Below are 15,939 nucleotides of genomic sequence, written 5' to 3' on the forward strand. Positions count from 1 at the left end.
CTTCTCCAGGGAGTCCTTCTTCCTTCTCCTTAGGTGGCCAAAGTCTTTGAGTTTCCTCTTCAGGATCCGGCCTTCTAAAGAGCAGCCAGGGTTGATCTCCTCTAGGACTGACCAGTTGGATGGCCTTGCCGTCCAAGGGACTCAATGCAGGAGTCTTCTTCTCCAGCACCAGAGCTCAAAGGCCAAACGCTGAAACCAACCTGTGGTTTCCTGGGGTGGGGGTGGGGAAACACCAAGCAACCACCAACCTATGTCAAATTTTTGTTGCTTGGGGAAATGGGGACACTTTCTCCCCATTTTTGGTCTGGGAAATAAACGTCACTCTTCGCTACATACAATGCTGAAAGCTTTTTGTAGCAGCAATTCATAGCCTTGGGGGCGTCCAAGCCACAGTTATCATGACAATTATAATTGCGAAAAGAGAGCCTGCATTGAAAGGCCCAGATCTAAACACTCTCATTTCTCAAGTCCATTAAAGTCCGTTTCTTTCTACGCCCGGAAGAAAAGCTGTCGGTAATTTTAAACACGGGTTTAACGATGTAAACATCTGTCACAGGCCTTGAAACATCCAACGCTCCCACCGTTAAGTGTTAGTGATTAAGCCCACCCACCCTTTGCAAGACCACAGGTGGCTGGTAAGCAGGAATTATTCGCCCTTACCTGTCGGCTGCCAAGAGCTCAGCCCGGCTCCGTTTGATGTTAAATAAATTATAAAAATTGTCACCAAATGAAAATAAGCTAAGAGACTCTGAGGAAGGGAGCGGGAGCTCACTCCGTTAGGCGGCGCTGGGGATTCGAACCTCCAAACTGCCAACCTTTCTGATCGACAAGCTCAGCCTCTTAGCCACTGCATAGCTCCTTACAAGATACATGGATTTCAGGTCTGATAGATTTAAGATATTTAAATAAACAAAAACTTTTAGAGTGTCTTCATTCTTATTTGTGTTCAATCAGAAGAAATAGACATTAAAGATAAAGGTTCCCCTTGCATATATGTGCCAGTCGTTCCCGACTCTAGGGGGCGGTGCTCATCTCCCTTTCAAAGCCGAAGAGCCAGCGCTGTCCGAAGACGTCTCCGTGGTCGTGTGGCCGGCATGACTCAACACCGAAGGCCCACGGGACGCTGTTCCCTTCCCACCAAAGGTGGTTCCTGTTTTTCTACTTGCATTTTTTACCTGCTTTCGAACTGCTAGGTTGGCAGAAGCTGGGACGAGTCACGGGAGCTCACTCCTTTACGCTGGGGTTTGAACTGCCGACCTTTCTGATCGACAAACTCAGCGTCTTAGCCCCTGAGCCCCCACGTCCCTATTAAATAAACATTCGATAACCGAATAAGCTACACCTGTAACATACTGAGGTAAAAATCCACTGAGGAAAACGGACAATAAAACACTTTTACGGACACGACAACAACGCCACAGGTCGAGTTACAAAAATGGATGAAGGCGGTTTTATTTCAATGGTACACATTTATTCTCAAGAAATGGGTGAAATATTACAAGGGTACGTTCGAGAAGGCCCCCCCTGAACATTGCCAAGAAATAAAAAGTTCTGAGGGAGCAGAAAAACGAGTCCCGGAGACTCGGACGAAAGTTTGAGGAAACGCTAAAAGCCATTCGCCCGCGAGCGACAAGACAAGCCCCACGTGGCCAAAACCGACTCATTTAACGGGAGCCAAATTGGAAATTTGTAGCAGAAAATCAAGGGGGAAAAAACATTTTAATACTCCCCTTTTTCTAGGGATGGGATGACGCTGAATCAAAACTACTTGGGATCACACCTTGGCACGGCGGCGGCTTTCTTGGCGATGGTCCCTCTGGCTAAATCTAACAACCACAATATCCAAAAGGAAAGTCACTCGCGCATTAAGCTTTGTTTTTTTTAAAAAAATGACGTGAATTCTCCGGATATGTTTTCGGCTGCCGTTGGTCAATTAGGTATCCGGAAGCAGCACGCTTCCGTCTCAAAAAACGAATGCGCTAAACCTCACACTCGAGACTCAGGAGTTTGTGGGGGCAGAAAAGCTGGGAAAAACTGTTCCCCCACCCACCCAATTCCCCCCCCCCTCCTGCCAGTCCCTGGGGGCGTTTGGGCCTCTTAAAGGGTCAGAATAAAAGACCCTCTTCCGCCACAGGAGAAAAGCTTCCCACTTTCAACGCCGCTGGGGGGAAAGCGTAATGGCTTTTTTGCAACGATTTCCAAAGGCGTTTTGTGGAAAAGGCTTTCGAAGTTCCTTTGAAGGGTCTAATTTTAGAAAGGACTCCGAATTGGGTCCCGGAGTCCCTAAAACACAAACCGCTCAGCCGTCGCGGTCCATGAATAGAAATGACAAGCGTGATGGAGAAGCAGAATATTTCCTTCCTTTTTTAATGGATCCGGGCCTCGGCCTATCCTGCAAATCCACGTTTCCTGTCCTGGCCACGGAAGGCGAGAACACCAGCCGCCCCTGGCGTGTTAAGTGCTGCCTCGTGCGTAACAACGGGGACCTCACTGCCCACGGAACCACTGCTCCTGATCGACCCACAGAGCCGCCTCGCTGTCACTGCCTTCCAGATCCCCTTCCTCTCCGCTGCCCTCCATGTCGTCCACGTCCTCTTCCTGGGTGGCGTCGGTGGGACTCTCTTCCTTCTCCATTTTCTGCATGCCTTCCAGCGACTTCTGGTCGTTGGGATCCAAACTGGGGAGGGGAGACAGAAAGATCAGGGCCTGGAGGGCTGGAATCCTCACCTGGCTTGCCACTGCTCTGACCGAGGCTTCCCGAGAGCCTGAAGCCAACTCCTGGTCCCGACAAAAACCCCTTTTATTAATTGACTGTGAATTCTGCTCATTCACATCCAGCAAAGTCTTTCAAGGGAGGATTTTCGGTCACAGACCTTATCTGGCTTGGAGAGCTGCCAGGCCGAGATCTGCAGAACTTGGCAAGGAGCCTCAGAGAGTCACGAACCAATGAAGCGAACTAATGGTCTCCTGCAAACTCCACTCCCCTGTCGCTCCTCTTTTATTCCCTCTGGGAGGGGCCATTCACCGTCCACCTGTGGCTTTACTCCCAAGTCGACACCTGTTCCTTAGCTGTTCCCTTCATCTGGCTACCCTGTGCATACGCACACTGGGAAGAGGCTCCAGCTGTTCTTCTGCCCCACCGATGTCTGACTCTGAAGGCAGCTGAGAACTGTCGGATGGCCCTGGCCCCCCTCTCTGCCTCCGACACAGAGCCCTCCTCAGAGCCTTCCCCAGACTCCAGGACCGGCCCATCTTCCTCCCCAACCCTCCTCACTGTCCGAATCTGCTGCCAGATTAAAATTAACATCCAGTTCTCCCGAACCAGCCTGAACTGGCTGAGTCCCACCCGTTGAGGCCTTTCTGCATCAGTGGCTGTGAGTTAATGAGATGCAGAGCGGCGTTAAGAGAAGGAGGGGAACGAAGGCAGAAGGGCTACCTTAAAGCGATGCTGTACTGGTCCATGGCTTCCTGATATTCATTGACGGCCACAAGGAAGTCTCCCAGCATCCGATGTAGGATGCAGTCACTCTGGTTGGCCAAGGCGTTGCGGAGCAGAGCGATCCCGTCATCGTACTTCTGCTCTCGGCCTGCCGGGAAAGGAAAATGAAATGCAGCGGTGCAACAGACGGTTTGTAATCTGGTTTAGTGGTTGCAGCGCCAGGCTGTGGGAGGAAGGGAGGCAGGAGACGGTGAATTCGAGTCCTGACTTAGCCCTGAAAGCCAGCTGGGTGATTTGGGGCCGATCGCCAGGAGACTGGGAGTTCTAGTCCCACTTTAGGCACGAAAGCCGGCTGGGTGATTTGGGTCCAATCGCCAGGAGACTGGGAGTTCTAGTCCCACTTTAGAACCGAGGTGGCGCAGTGGGTAGAGTGCAGTACTGCAGGCCACTTCAGCTGACTGCTAGTTCAGCGGTTCAAATCTCACCGGCTCAGGGTTGACTCAGCCTTCCATCCTTCCGAGGTGGATAAAATGAGAACCCGGATTGTTGTTGGGGGCAATATGCTGACTCTGTAAACCGCTTAGAGAGGGCTGAAAGCCCTATGAAGCGGTATATAAGTCTAACTGCTATTGCTATTTAGGCACGAAAGCCACTCCGGTGATTTGGAGCCAATTGCCAGGAGACTGGGAGTTCTAGTTCCCACTTAGCCACGAAAGCTGCCTGGGTGACTCTGGGCCAGCCCCTCCCTCTCTCAGCCCAACTCACAGAATTGTTACTATGGGGGAAACGGGAGGAGGAAGGAGGATGGTCCGTGTTCGCTGCCTTTGAGTTATTTATACAAAATAGTAAAGGCAGGATATACATAAACACACAAACAAGCCCACCAACCAACAGGAAACACTCCCCCCCCCCCCGTGCAAATCCCAGAGCGGACAGGATCATTTCGGAGCCCGTCTAAAAGGGCCGGGGGGGGGGGGGACTTGATTCTGCACCTAATAACGGCAGCAAGACTGTTGGTGGCGCAATACTGGAAGAAGGAAGACCTGCCTACAACCCAAGAATGGACATTGAAAGTTACAAACTTAGCCAAGATGGCTAAAATATCGGCATATCTTAAAGATCACTCAAACGAGAGATATAAACGAGACTGGAAAAAATGGATTGACTATATACAAAATAAATACGGGACCAAGGAACTCCAGTTAGCCTATGCTTAAGATCAGAAATGATTTAAATTGTTTAAAGTTAGTTCAGCAAGAAGAAGCTAAGGTCAATGTAGAATGTTATTAATTTTTTTATTTTATTTTTTTTCTCAATAGATTTTAGACTGTGTTTGTTAGAAATCCATACCCTGTACGGGTTCTGGGAAGTCGGGGGGGGGGGGGAAGGAGGAGGGGGGGTTGGGGGGAGGGAGGGAGGGGTATATATTAGGCTAGACAAGAATTTGGTGGTAAACTAGAATTATTTTGACACACAAAAAATTGTACTTCGATGTCTTACTGATTGAGGAATGATGAAATGTTTGTTTTAAAAGAAATAAAACTTTTGAACATAAAAGGGCCGGAGGGGGGGGTGGGTGGGAAGCCGACTTACTGAGCAATTCGGCCTTCTTGACCACCGCTTTGATGTAATCGGGGCGTTGCATCAGGGCTTTGTCCAACAAGGTCTTGGCTTTCTCCTGGGCCACGGGATCCTCCAGGCAGACGGTGGCCAGGAGCGTCAGCGTCTGGGCGTTGGCCCCCAGGGTCTTGTAGACGTTGTTGGCCATCACGGTGGCCTCCCGGAGGCTGTTGGAGGCCAGGTAGCACTCGATGAGACCTGGAGGGCAGAAGGAGGCGGATGAAGGAGGGCGGCTCAGGAACAAAGCAATGGACAAGGAAAAAGAAACCCAACGAAGTAGCAATAGCAATAGCAGTTAGACTTATATACCGCTTCATAGGGCTTCTAGCCCTCTCTAAGCGGTTTACAGAGTCAACATATCGCCCCCAACAATCCGATAGATAGATAGATAGATAGATAGATAGATAGATAGATAGATAGATAGATAGATAGATAGATAGAGTAGATAGATAGATACATAGATAGTTGATTAGATAGATAGATAGATAGATAGATAGATAGATAGATAGATAGATAGATAGATAGATAGATAGATAGACGGACAGACAGACAGACAGATAGATAGATAGATAGATTGCAATAGCAATAGCAGTTAGACTTATATACCGCTTCATAGGGCTTTCAGCCCTCTCTAAGCGGTTTACAGAGTCAGCATATTGCCCCCCAACAATCCGGGTCCTCATTTCACCCACCTTGGAAGGATGGAAGGCTGAGTCAACCTTGAGCCGGTGAGATTTGAACAGCCGAACTGCAGATAGCAGTCAGCTGAAGTGGCCTGCAGTACTGCACCCTAACCACTGCCCCACCTCGGCTCTTAAGTCCCGTTGCCTTTTGGAAAAAGCACCTCCGGGACAACCATGGATGGTTGAGATTCTCAAGGTAACTCTAGCGACGTCCACCAATTTCTATGCAGAAGTTTAACAGATTAACAGAGTTGGAAGGGACATTGGAGGTCATCTAGTCCAACCCCCCGCCCAAGCAGGAGGCCCTACATCATTTCTGACAGATGGCAGTCCAGTCTCTTCTTGAAAGCCTCCAGGGATGAAGCTCCCACAACTTCTGTTCCATGGGTTGATTGTTCTCACTGTTAGAAAATTCCTCATTTCCAGGTTGAATCTCTCCTTGGTCACTTTCCATCCATTCTTCCTTGTCTGGCCTTCAGAGATGCTTTGGAGAATAGCTTGAACCCCCCCCCCCTCTCTGTGGCAGCCCCTCAAATATTGGAAGATCCTCTCCTGTCTCCCCTGGTCCTTCTCTTCACTAGACTAGCCATGCCCAGTTCCTGCAACCGTTCTTCCTATGTTTTAGCCTCCAGGCCTTTGATCATCTTAGATAGATTCAGATTAACAGAGTTGGAAGGGACCTTGGAGGTCACCCAGTCCAACCACCTGCTCAAGCAGGAGGCCCTACACCATTTCTGACAGATGGCAGCCCAGTCTCTTCTTGAAAGCCTCCAGGGATGAAGCTCCCACAACTTCTGTTCCATGGGTTGATGGTTCTCACTGTCAAGAAATTCCTCCTTATTTACAGCTTGAATCTCTCCTTGGTCAGTTTCCATCCATTCTTCCTTGCCTGGCCTTCAAAGATGCTTTGGAGAATAGCTTGAACCCCCCCCCCCCCCTCTCTGTGGCAGCCCCTCAAATATTGGAAGATCCTCTCCTGTCTCCCCTGGTCCTTCTCTTCACTAGACTAGCCATGCCCAGTTCCTGCAACCGTTCTTCCTATGTTTTAGCCTCCAGGACTTTGATCATCTTAGATAGATTCAGATTAACAGAGTTGGAAGGGACCTTGGAGGTCACCCAGTCCAACCACCTGCTCAAGCAGAAGACCCTACACCATTTCTGACAGATGGCAGCCCAGTCTATTCTTGAAAATCTCAAGTGATGAAGCTCCCACAACTTCCGAAGGCAACTTCTGTTCCACGGGTTAATTGTTCTCACTGTCAGAAAATTCCTCCTTATTTCCAGGTTGAATCTCTCCTTGATCAGTCTCCATCCATTCCTCCTTGTCTGGCCTTCGGGTGCTTTGGAGAATAGCTTGACCCCCTTCCTCTCCGTGGCAGCCCCTCAAATATTGGAAGACTGCTATCCTGTCTCCCTTAATCCATTCTTTTCATTAAACTAGACATGCCCATGCAACCGTTCTTCATACATTTTAGCCTCTGGTCTCCTAATCCTCTTTGTTGCTCTTCTCTGCGCTCTTTCCAGAGTCTCCACATCCTTTTTATAGTGTGGGGACCAAAACTGGACGCAGTACTCTTAAGCGTGGGCTTACTAGGGCTAGAGTGGTATTGAGTCAGAGATCCCTCAAAAGGAAACCCACAGCCTCCGTTTCCCACCCGGTGGGGGATTTGGAGGCTTCTCAAAATATTTACCTTGGGCAGCCTCTCACCTTCGTAGCAATCCAGCCTGCACGGGGCGAGCCGGATCGCTTCGCGGAAGTGGATGATGGCCTCCTGCACTCTGCCCATGTTCCGTAGAGCGGCGCCTTTCAACAGCAGGGCCTGGACGCTGTTGCTGTTCAGCTGGATGGCTTTGGCCCCCAGGTACAAGGCCCGCGAGTAACGCTTGCTGTAGAAGCTGTGGCAGCTGCGGAGGGAGAGGAGGGAGAGGAAAGGACTTGGAAGGGAGCCCGGGTGGATTCCGAACCCTTTGGAGGGAAGTTAGGAAGGGTCATGGTTACCCTGAGACAACCCAAGGCTCGGCGTGCTGATCGGAGATGTTGAAGAGCCGGCACCCGAGGTTCTCCACATCTTCCAGCCGACCCTCTCGAGCCAGTAAGTAACCATAGACGTCCATCCCTAAGAAACACAAACGGAAAAAAAACAAACTTTAGAAGAACCACAAGGTAAAAAGTTCCCCTCGCACATACATGCTAGTCGTTCCCGACTCTAGGGGGCAGTGCTCGTCCCTATTTCAAAGCCGAAGAGCCAGCGCTGTCCGAAGACGTCTCCGTGGTCATGTGGCCGGCATGACTCAATGGCGAAGGCGCACAGAAACGCTGTTCCCTTCCCACCAAAGGTGGTTCCTATTTTTCTACTTGCATTTTTTACCTGCTTTCGAACGGCTAGGTTGGCAGAAGCTGGGACGAGTCACGGGAGCTCGCTCCGTTACGCGGCGCTGGGGATTCGAACCGCCAAACCGCCGGCCTTTCCGATCGACAATCTCAGCGTCTTAGACCCTGAGCCACGGCGTCTGACGCCTTACCTTTGATTAAATACGGATCCAACATCTGGGCCTGTTCAAATTTTAGGATGGCATTCTTGTTGTCGCCGGCTCTGAAATATAAATCTGCTAAACTGCCCAAAATATCCACGTTGTCTCTCAGGAGTGACTTTTTCTCCAGCGAGCTTTTGGGTGGGTGGGTGGGTGGGTAAACAGAAATGGGGGGAAATTTTTTTTTTAATTTTATTTTATCAATTTCATATATACATTCACAATTATATGATCTCATAACTGTTATTAATAATATGTATTTATAACAATTTTTCCCTACTGTTGACAATATACTTGAAGATTGCTTTTTTATCATCCCATAGATCCATCTTATCTTACAACGGTCCTACTTCTTCTTCCCTCCCTCCCTCTTTCCTTCCCTCGTTTCTTCTCTCCTACTCCCCTTCCTTCCCTCCCTCCTTCCCCTTCCCTCCTTCTCTCCTTCCTTCCCTCCCTTTCTTTTCTCCTTCTCTCCTTCCTTCCCCCCTTCCTTCTCTCCTACATTCCCTCCTTCCTTCCCTCCTTCTCTCCTTCCTTCCCTCCTTTCTTCTCTCCTTCTCTCCTTCTCTCCTTCCCTCCTTCCCTCCCTCCTTCCTACCCCCCTTTCTTCTCTTTCTTCTCTCCTTCCTTCCTTCCTCCTCTCCTTTCCCTCCTTCCAGAAATGGGGAAAAATTAGGATGGGTTCTAAAACAAGATTCCGGAATCCCTATCTTTAAAGAGTGAAAGGAAGGAAACATCTGTAATTGGGGTGGGTGGGTGGGAAATAACATGCGTTCTAAATCGGATCCTAATTGGATCAAACCACCGGCGTCTCAACCTGGGGGGCTCACCAGATGGTGTTGATGGCTCGGGTGTTATCGCCCGTGTGCACGAAGGCGTACGCTTTGATCCACACCGAAAGCCAGTCCAGGTTTGGGATGCTCTGAATGACGTTCATGGTCAAGGAAGCCACTTCTGCCCCTTTCACCGAGAGCGACAGCAAGCCTATCGAAGGGGACAGACTGTGGTTACGATATCCAGGCTGACAAAGAAAACCAGGCTTGTTCTGGCAGCTGAATGCGACCAGACCAGATTGGAGAGTTTGGTGGGAGATGAAGTGGGAGATGAAGCCCACCCAGCGTGGCCAGAGGGGACCATGGGGTGTGTGTGTGTGATTTTAGAATAGAATAGAATAGCAGAGTCGGAAGGGACCTTGGAGGTCTTCTAGTCCAACCCCCTGCCTAGGCAGGAAACCCTACATCACTTCAGACAAATGGCTATCCAGCATCTTCTTAAAGACTTCCAGTGTTGGGGCTTTCACAACTTCTGGAGGCAAAGCTGTTCCACTGATTAATTGTTCTAATTGTCAGGAAATTTCTCCTTAGTTGCTTCTCTCCTTGATTAGTTTCCACCCATTGCTTCTTGTTCTACCCTCAGGTGCTTTAGAGCAGTGTTTTTCAACCTTTTTTGTGCAAAGGCACACTTTTTTCATGAAAAAAATCACGAGGCACACCACCATTAGAAAATGTTAAAAAAAATTAACTCTGTGCCTATATTGACTATATATAAAGTGTTTTTCCCACGGCACACCTTACACTATGTCACGGCACACTAGTGTGCCGCGGCACAGTGGTTGAAAAACACTGCTTTAGAGAATAGTTTGACTCCCTCTTCTTTGGGGCAGCCCCTGAGAGATTGGAAGACTGCTATCATGTCTCCTCTGGTCCTTCTTTTGCTTAAATTAGATATACCCAATTCCTGCAACCGTTCCTCATATGTTTTAGCCTCCAGTCCCCTAATCCTCTTTCTTGCTCTTCTCTGCACTCTTTCCAGAGTCTCCACATCTTTTCTACATCGTGGCCACCAAAACTGAATGCCGTATTTTATTTTATTATATTACTTTATTTGATTCTTCTTAGTTTTATTTTTTTTTTTAAATGAGGTTTTATATTCTGCAAGCCGCCTTGAGTTGCCACGTGCAGATAGGCGACAATCTAAATTCATATTTTTTTTTAAAAAAAAGGACCAAAATAATTGGTAAAACTAGTTTCCTCTACACTTTAATCTCCTGATCATAGGATAGAATAGAATGAATGAGACGGAAGGGACCTTGGAGGTCTTCTAGTCTAGCCCCCTGCTCAAGCAGAACCCAATCTCGGGTGATGGCTAAACTTTTTCTTGTTGCATGCTGAAAACGGGTGAATGTGCCACAGCGTCCATGCGCACCCGTAAGGCAATGTGTGTGCAAACACCCCCGACACCCCGTCCCCCCCATGCATGCGTGTGGCCGCTCTACACACGTGACCCCCACCTGCACCGTGACTCCCATGGATGCGTGGCAAAGGCCTGAGACCAGCTGGTGGTGCAGTGGTTAAATGCAGCACTGCAGGCTACTGCTAGATCAGCAGTTCAGCGGTTCAAATCTCACCGGCTCAGGGTTGACTCAGCCTTCCATCCTTCCGAGATGGGTAAAATGAGGACCCAGATTGTGGTTGGGGGCAATATGCTGACTCTCTGTAAACCGCTTAGAGAGGGCTGAAAGGCCTATGAAGCGGTATATAAGTCCACTGCTATTGCTATTGCTATTGCAATCTATCTATCTATCTATCTATCTATCTATCTATCTATCTATCTATCTATCTATCGGATTGTTGGGGGCAATATGCTGACTCTCTGTAAACCACTTAGAGAGGACTGAAAGCCCTATGAAGCGGTATATAAGTCTACTGCTATTGCTATTGCTATTGGTTGGCGGGAGGCGTGGGTAAATGGGCAGAGGAGCTGAGCTAAAGAGACAGCTCTCCTGGCCGCAGAGAGGACTCTGCACGCCACGTTCCATTCCAGATACTAAGTGAGAGTAAGGCCCAAGTACTTTACGCTCACTTGGAAGCCTTCCGGCCTCCCTTCCCTGAGAGGTTTGACCCTTCGCCATGCCTTTTTGTCAAACTATTATTTATTTATTATTAAAATTTATATGCTGCCCAATCCCGAAGGACTCCGGGCGGCTTACAAAAAGGAGGAGGAGGAAAAAATAAGAAAAAAACAGATTTAAAATCACAACAAATGCATTCGTTCTAATCGGGGCTGGACCTTAACAATGAGGTCAACAGCCCCCAGGCCTGCCAGAACAGCCAGGTTTTAACAGCTTTCCTGCAGGCCATGAGAGTGGGTAAGGTTCGGACCTCTGGGGGTAGCTGATTCCACAGGGTCGGAGCAGCCACAGGGAAGGCCCTCCTCCGGGGATACGCCAGCCGACATTGTCTGGCTGAGGGCATCCGAAGGAGGCCCAATCTGTGGGGTCTTTTCAGCCGCTGGGAGGTATGTGGCAGTAGGCGGTCTCACAGGTACGCTGGCCCTGAGCCATGTAGGGCTTTAAAGGTAATAACCAACACCTTGAATTGCGTCCGGAGATCAATAGGTAGCCAGTGCAGCTCGCGGAGGACAGGTGTAACGTGGGTGTAACCTCGGTGCACCCAATATCGCTCGCGCGCGGCCGCATTCTCGACTAACTACAGTCTCCGAAAGCTTTTCAAGGGTTGCCCCATGTAGAGCGCGTTGCAATAATCCAGCCTTGAGGTGACAAGGGCGTGAGTGACAGTTAGAAGTGTATCCCGGTCCAAATAGGGCCGCAGTTGGTGCACCAGGCGAACCTGGGCAAAGCCCCCCCCCCCCCTCCGGTCACAGCCGACAGATGGTGTTCCAGTGTCAGCTGCGAATAAAAACTAGCCAATTTTACTCCTTGCCAACGGCGAGAAGCGATGGAAGAGGAAGGAGATAGGGGAGCTACCTAGGATGGCATCGAGAGCCAGCGGGCACTGCCTCAGCACCTCCTTGTAACTGGTCACCGAGGAACGCTCTTGCCCCGTTTTTTTGTACAAGCTGGCCAGCATCATGTTAATCTGCAAGAAGAAAAGCCACAGCAAGAAGCTTTCGACTCAGAGAGACACACAACCTCGCCCAGGGGGTTCAATCCATGGAGAGGAACCTACCTTGGGGGTCCTCTGTCTGGAAGGGATGCCATCCAGGACGGCGATGGCATCTTTGTCTTGCTTTAACATGGTGTAACATTCGGCCATTTTGTATTTCACTTCGATTTCAGAGGGCAGACACTAAGGGGGGAAAAAGAAGCAGGCGTTATCTATCTTATCTATTTTATCTAATCACCTATCTAATCTATTTTATCTCTCTCTCTCTCTTATCTAATCTATCTTATCTATCTACCTACCTTCCTAATCATCTAATCTCTATCTATCTCTCTATTTCTCATCTATCTCTCATCTATCTAGCAATGTATCAATGTATCTATCTATCTACCTATAATCTAATCTGTCTATCTCTCTTCTCTATCTCTCATTTATCTATCAATCTACCTACTGTATCTATATGTCTGTCTGTCTACCTACCTATCTACCGTATCTATGTCTGTCTGTCTATATATCTACCTATCTATAATCTAATCTGTCTATCTTTCAATCTATCTACCACCGTATGTATGTATGTATGTATATTATGTATGTATGTATGTATGTATGTCTATCTACCTATCTATAATCTAAACTCTCTCTCATCTATCTCTCATCTATCAATCTACCTACTGTATCTATGTCTGTCTGTCTATCTATCTATCTATCTATCTATCTATCTATCTATCTATCTATCTATCTATCTATCTCTATATCTATCTACCTGTCTATCATCTAATCTCTGTCTATCTCTCTATCATCTATCTACCATCTATCAATCTATCCACCTACCGTATCTGTATATGTATGTATGTATGTCTGTCTGTCTGTCTGTCTGTCTGTCTGTCTGTCTGTCTATCTATCTACCTACCTACCTACCTACCTACCTACCTACCTACCTACCTACCTACCTACCCACCTACCTACCTACCTACCTACATATATATATATCCTATTATATCTATCTATCTATATCTATCTTCTCTATTATCTACCTATCTATCATATTATATCTATCTATCTATCTATCTATCTATCTATCTATCTATCTATCTATCTATCTATCATCTATCTATCTATCCAAAATACCACTCACAAAATCTCCAAAGCCATGAAGCCTACAAACGTGAATTCTGGCCTGTATGTTCCTCTTGGCTTCTAGCTAAGAAAGGATTTTTTGGAAATGACCATCAGATCATTGGTATTTCTTATATTATTATTAACACGCTCTGATGCTAAGGACTTAGACGTTCTACTCCCCCTCCCCAGCTGAAAAGAATTCTGTTCCAACTGCCACTTGGGTGTGGGCGTGGCTGGCGCGTGACTCATCCGGCCTGGCGGTCTGGGAGTTTAGACATCCTGCTCCCCCTCCCCACCTGAAAAACGCTCTGATGCTAAGGAGTTAGACTGAGGGGGAGAGAAGGGGATAAGATGGGAGAGATCCAACCTAGAACTAAGGAGGAATTTCTCGACCGTGAGAAGAATGAACCAGTGGAAGTTAATCCAGAAGATGTGGGCGCTCCATCACTGGAAGTCTCCAAGAAGAGGCTGGACAGCCCATTTGTCCCGAATGCTAGAGGGTCTCCTGCTTGAGCAGGGGGTTGGACTAGAAGACCTCCCAGGCCCCTTCCGACTCTGTTATTCTGAGCGTCGAGAGGGGGCCGGCTTCCCGAACAATCGGGGTTTGACTCGGGCGGGTGGGCCTTGCACCCACCTGGCTCTGGGGAGTGGAGGCTGCGCCGCCGGTGGAAGGCCGGACTTTGGAGGTCTTGCTCAGCGCCTTCTTCTGCTGGAGCGCCATGGTGTACTTGCTGACGGCGTTGCGGTATTCTTTGTCGTGGAAGAGGGAGTCGGCGTGGTGGACCAGCAGCTGGTACTTCTGCGAGGGGGAGAAGAGCTCCCTGCAAGGAAGACACGTCCCGGTCAGAGTCCGCCTCTTCCAGGCACTCCCTTCCCCCGGCACACCCACCCTGCGAGGTAGACCAAGCTCGAGAGAAAATACAAGCAGGACCAGCCTAAGGAGGCAAATTTCTACCGCAAATATTGGCAAGGGAAGCTTTCCCCCCACCCAGCTTCTTTCTGGTGGGTGGCCCCCCCCCCGCACTACAACTCCCATCGTCCCCAGCCTGACCACTCAACTTTTGATGCCCTCCCTGACTAGATTCCCTATCCCATCCTCCTGAGCCTTGCGTCCCGTGTCTAGAAAAGCAGTGCTTCTCAACCTCAGCAGCTGGAAGATGGGGGGGATGCTAGAACTCCCATCATCCCCAGCCAGTGCATCCATCTTCTCACCGGATTGCTGCCCACCCTGCCTATCCCATCCTCCTGAGCCAGCCTCCCATAGCGTCTAGAGCTGTGTTTCTCAACCTCAGCAGCTGGGAGATGGGGGAGATGCTAGAACTCCCATCATCCCCAGCCAGTCTTCTCGCTGGATTGCTGCCCACCCTGCCTATTCCATCCTCCTGAGCCAGCCTCCCATAGTGTCCACAGCTGTGTTTCTCAACCTCAGCAGCTGGGAGATGGGGGAGATGCTAGGACTCCCATCATCCCCAGCCAGTCTTCTCGCCCACCCTGCCTAGATTCCCTATCCCATCCTCCTGAGCCTTGCGTCCCGTGTCTAGAAAAGCAGTGCTTCTCGACCTCAGCAGCTGGAAGATGGGGGGGAGATGCTAGAACTCCCATCATCCCCAGCCAGTGCATCCGTCTTCTCGCCGGATTGCTGCCCACCCTGCCTAGATTCCCTACCCCATCCTCCTGAGCCAGCCTCCCATAGTGTCTAGAGCTGTGTTTCTCAACCTCAGCAGCTGGGAGATGGGGGAGATGCTAGGACTCCCATCATCCCCAGCCAGTCTTCTCTCCCGACCCTGCCTAGATTCCCTATCCCATCCTCCCGAGCCAGCCTCCCGTGGAGCCTACAAGAGCAGGTCTTCTCAACCTTGGCATCTTGAATATGGAGGGACGGGGGAGGACTACAACTCCCAGAATCCCCCAGCCAGCAACCAAAGCTGGGAGTTGTAGTCCTCCCCCGTCCCTCCATTTTCAAGCTGCCGGGGTCGAGAACAACTGCTCTGGAATCTCCACGCCCATCATCCCCAGCCCAGGGCTGCTTGTTGTTGTTGTTTTCCTCCACGGCCGATCGCTGCGTGGTCTCCTTTCCCCGCTCCGCTCCAGCGGGGGGGGGCCGCCACACTCACGGGTTGTTCCCGCTCATAGTGAGCAGGAGGCCGCTGAGCAGCCGCACGTTGGAGTGCAGCCCGGCGGCCGCCATCTCCCGCACATGGTCCACGACGCTCATGGCGGCGGAGAAGCGAAACGGCGGCGGCGAAACTCGGGCGAACTCGGCGGAACGGCTCTAAAATGGCGCCTCCTTTTGGGGTCCTCGCGCCGAGGGCGGCCATGACACCGCCCGCCACGCCCCCTCGCCGGGGCTGCCTACTTCTCGCCTGCCCAAAAAAAACATCCAGCCACCCCAGGAACGGCCGCTTTTTCCACACCGCGCCTCCGTGCCGTGGGTTTCCCTCTCCTCTTCTAAAAAATAAATAAACGGATCTCCATCATTTGTACAAATCGGGAAGGGTTTTCATCGGGCACTGACTTAGACTACCTCGCCCCCAAACCGGTCTAGGACAGTGTTTCTCAACCTTGGCAACTTGAAGATGTCCGGACTTCAACTCCCAGAATTCCCCAGCCAGCGAATGCTGGCTGGGGAATTCTGGGAGTTGAA

At 49.8% G+C, this 15,939-nt stretch overlaps 1 protein-coding gene across 1 annotated transcript; it reads right to left on the reverse strand.

Annotated features, from left to right (window-relative positions):
- Positions 1-1,436: 1,436 nt before the first annotated feature.
- ANAPC7 (anaphase promoting complex subunit 7) lies at positions 1,437-15,619 on the reverse strand. The gene is made up of 11 exons (XM_032229523.1): positions 15,410-15,619; positions 13,930-14,116; positions 12,243-12,362; positions 12,041-12,152; positions 9,105-9,258; positions 8,266-8,408; positions 7,742-7,859; positions 7,451-7,647; positions 5,033-5,257; positions 3,437-3,587; positions 1,437-2,677 (listed from the first exon to the last, which is right to left on the reverse strand). The coding sequence occupies exons 1-11, from the start codon at positions 15,508-15,510 to the stop codon at positions 2,488-2,490; spliced, it is 1,698 nt and encodes a 565-aa protein (XP_032085414.1). The 5' UTR covers positions 15,511-15,619; the 3' UTR covers positions 1,437-2,487.
- Between the last annotated feature and the right edge of the window lie 320 nt (positions 15,620-15,939).

This window comes from Thamnophis elegans, chromosome 13, assembly GCF_009769535.1.
Source record: "Thamnophis elegans isolate rThaEle1 chromosome 13, rThaEle1.pri, whole genome shotgun sequence".
Taxonomy (NCBI): Eukaryota; Metazoa; Chordata; class Lepidosauria; order Squamata; family Colubridae; genus Thamnophis; species Thamnophis elegans.

What these genes read in the sequence shown, in the direction of transcription:
- ANAPC7 (XM_032229523.1), bottom strand. Translation starts at nt 15,510, where the DNA reads ATGAGCGTCGTGGACCATGTGCGGGAGATGGCGGCCGCCGGGCTGCAC. An exon ending in ACTATGAGCGGGAACAACCC is followed by an intron (nt 14,117 to 15,409) that starts GTGAGTGTGGCG and finishes TCTTCCTTGCAG; the next exon opens with GGAGCTCTTCTCCCCCTCGC. An exon ending in GAGCCTTGGGTTGTCTCAGG is followed by an intron (nt 7,648 to 7,741) that starts GTAACCATGACC and finishes CTCCCTCCGCAG; the next exon opens with CTGCCACAGCTTCTACAGCA.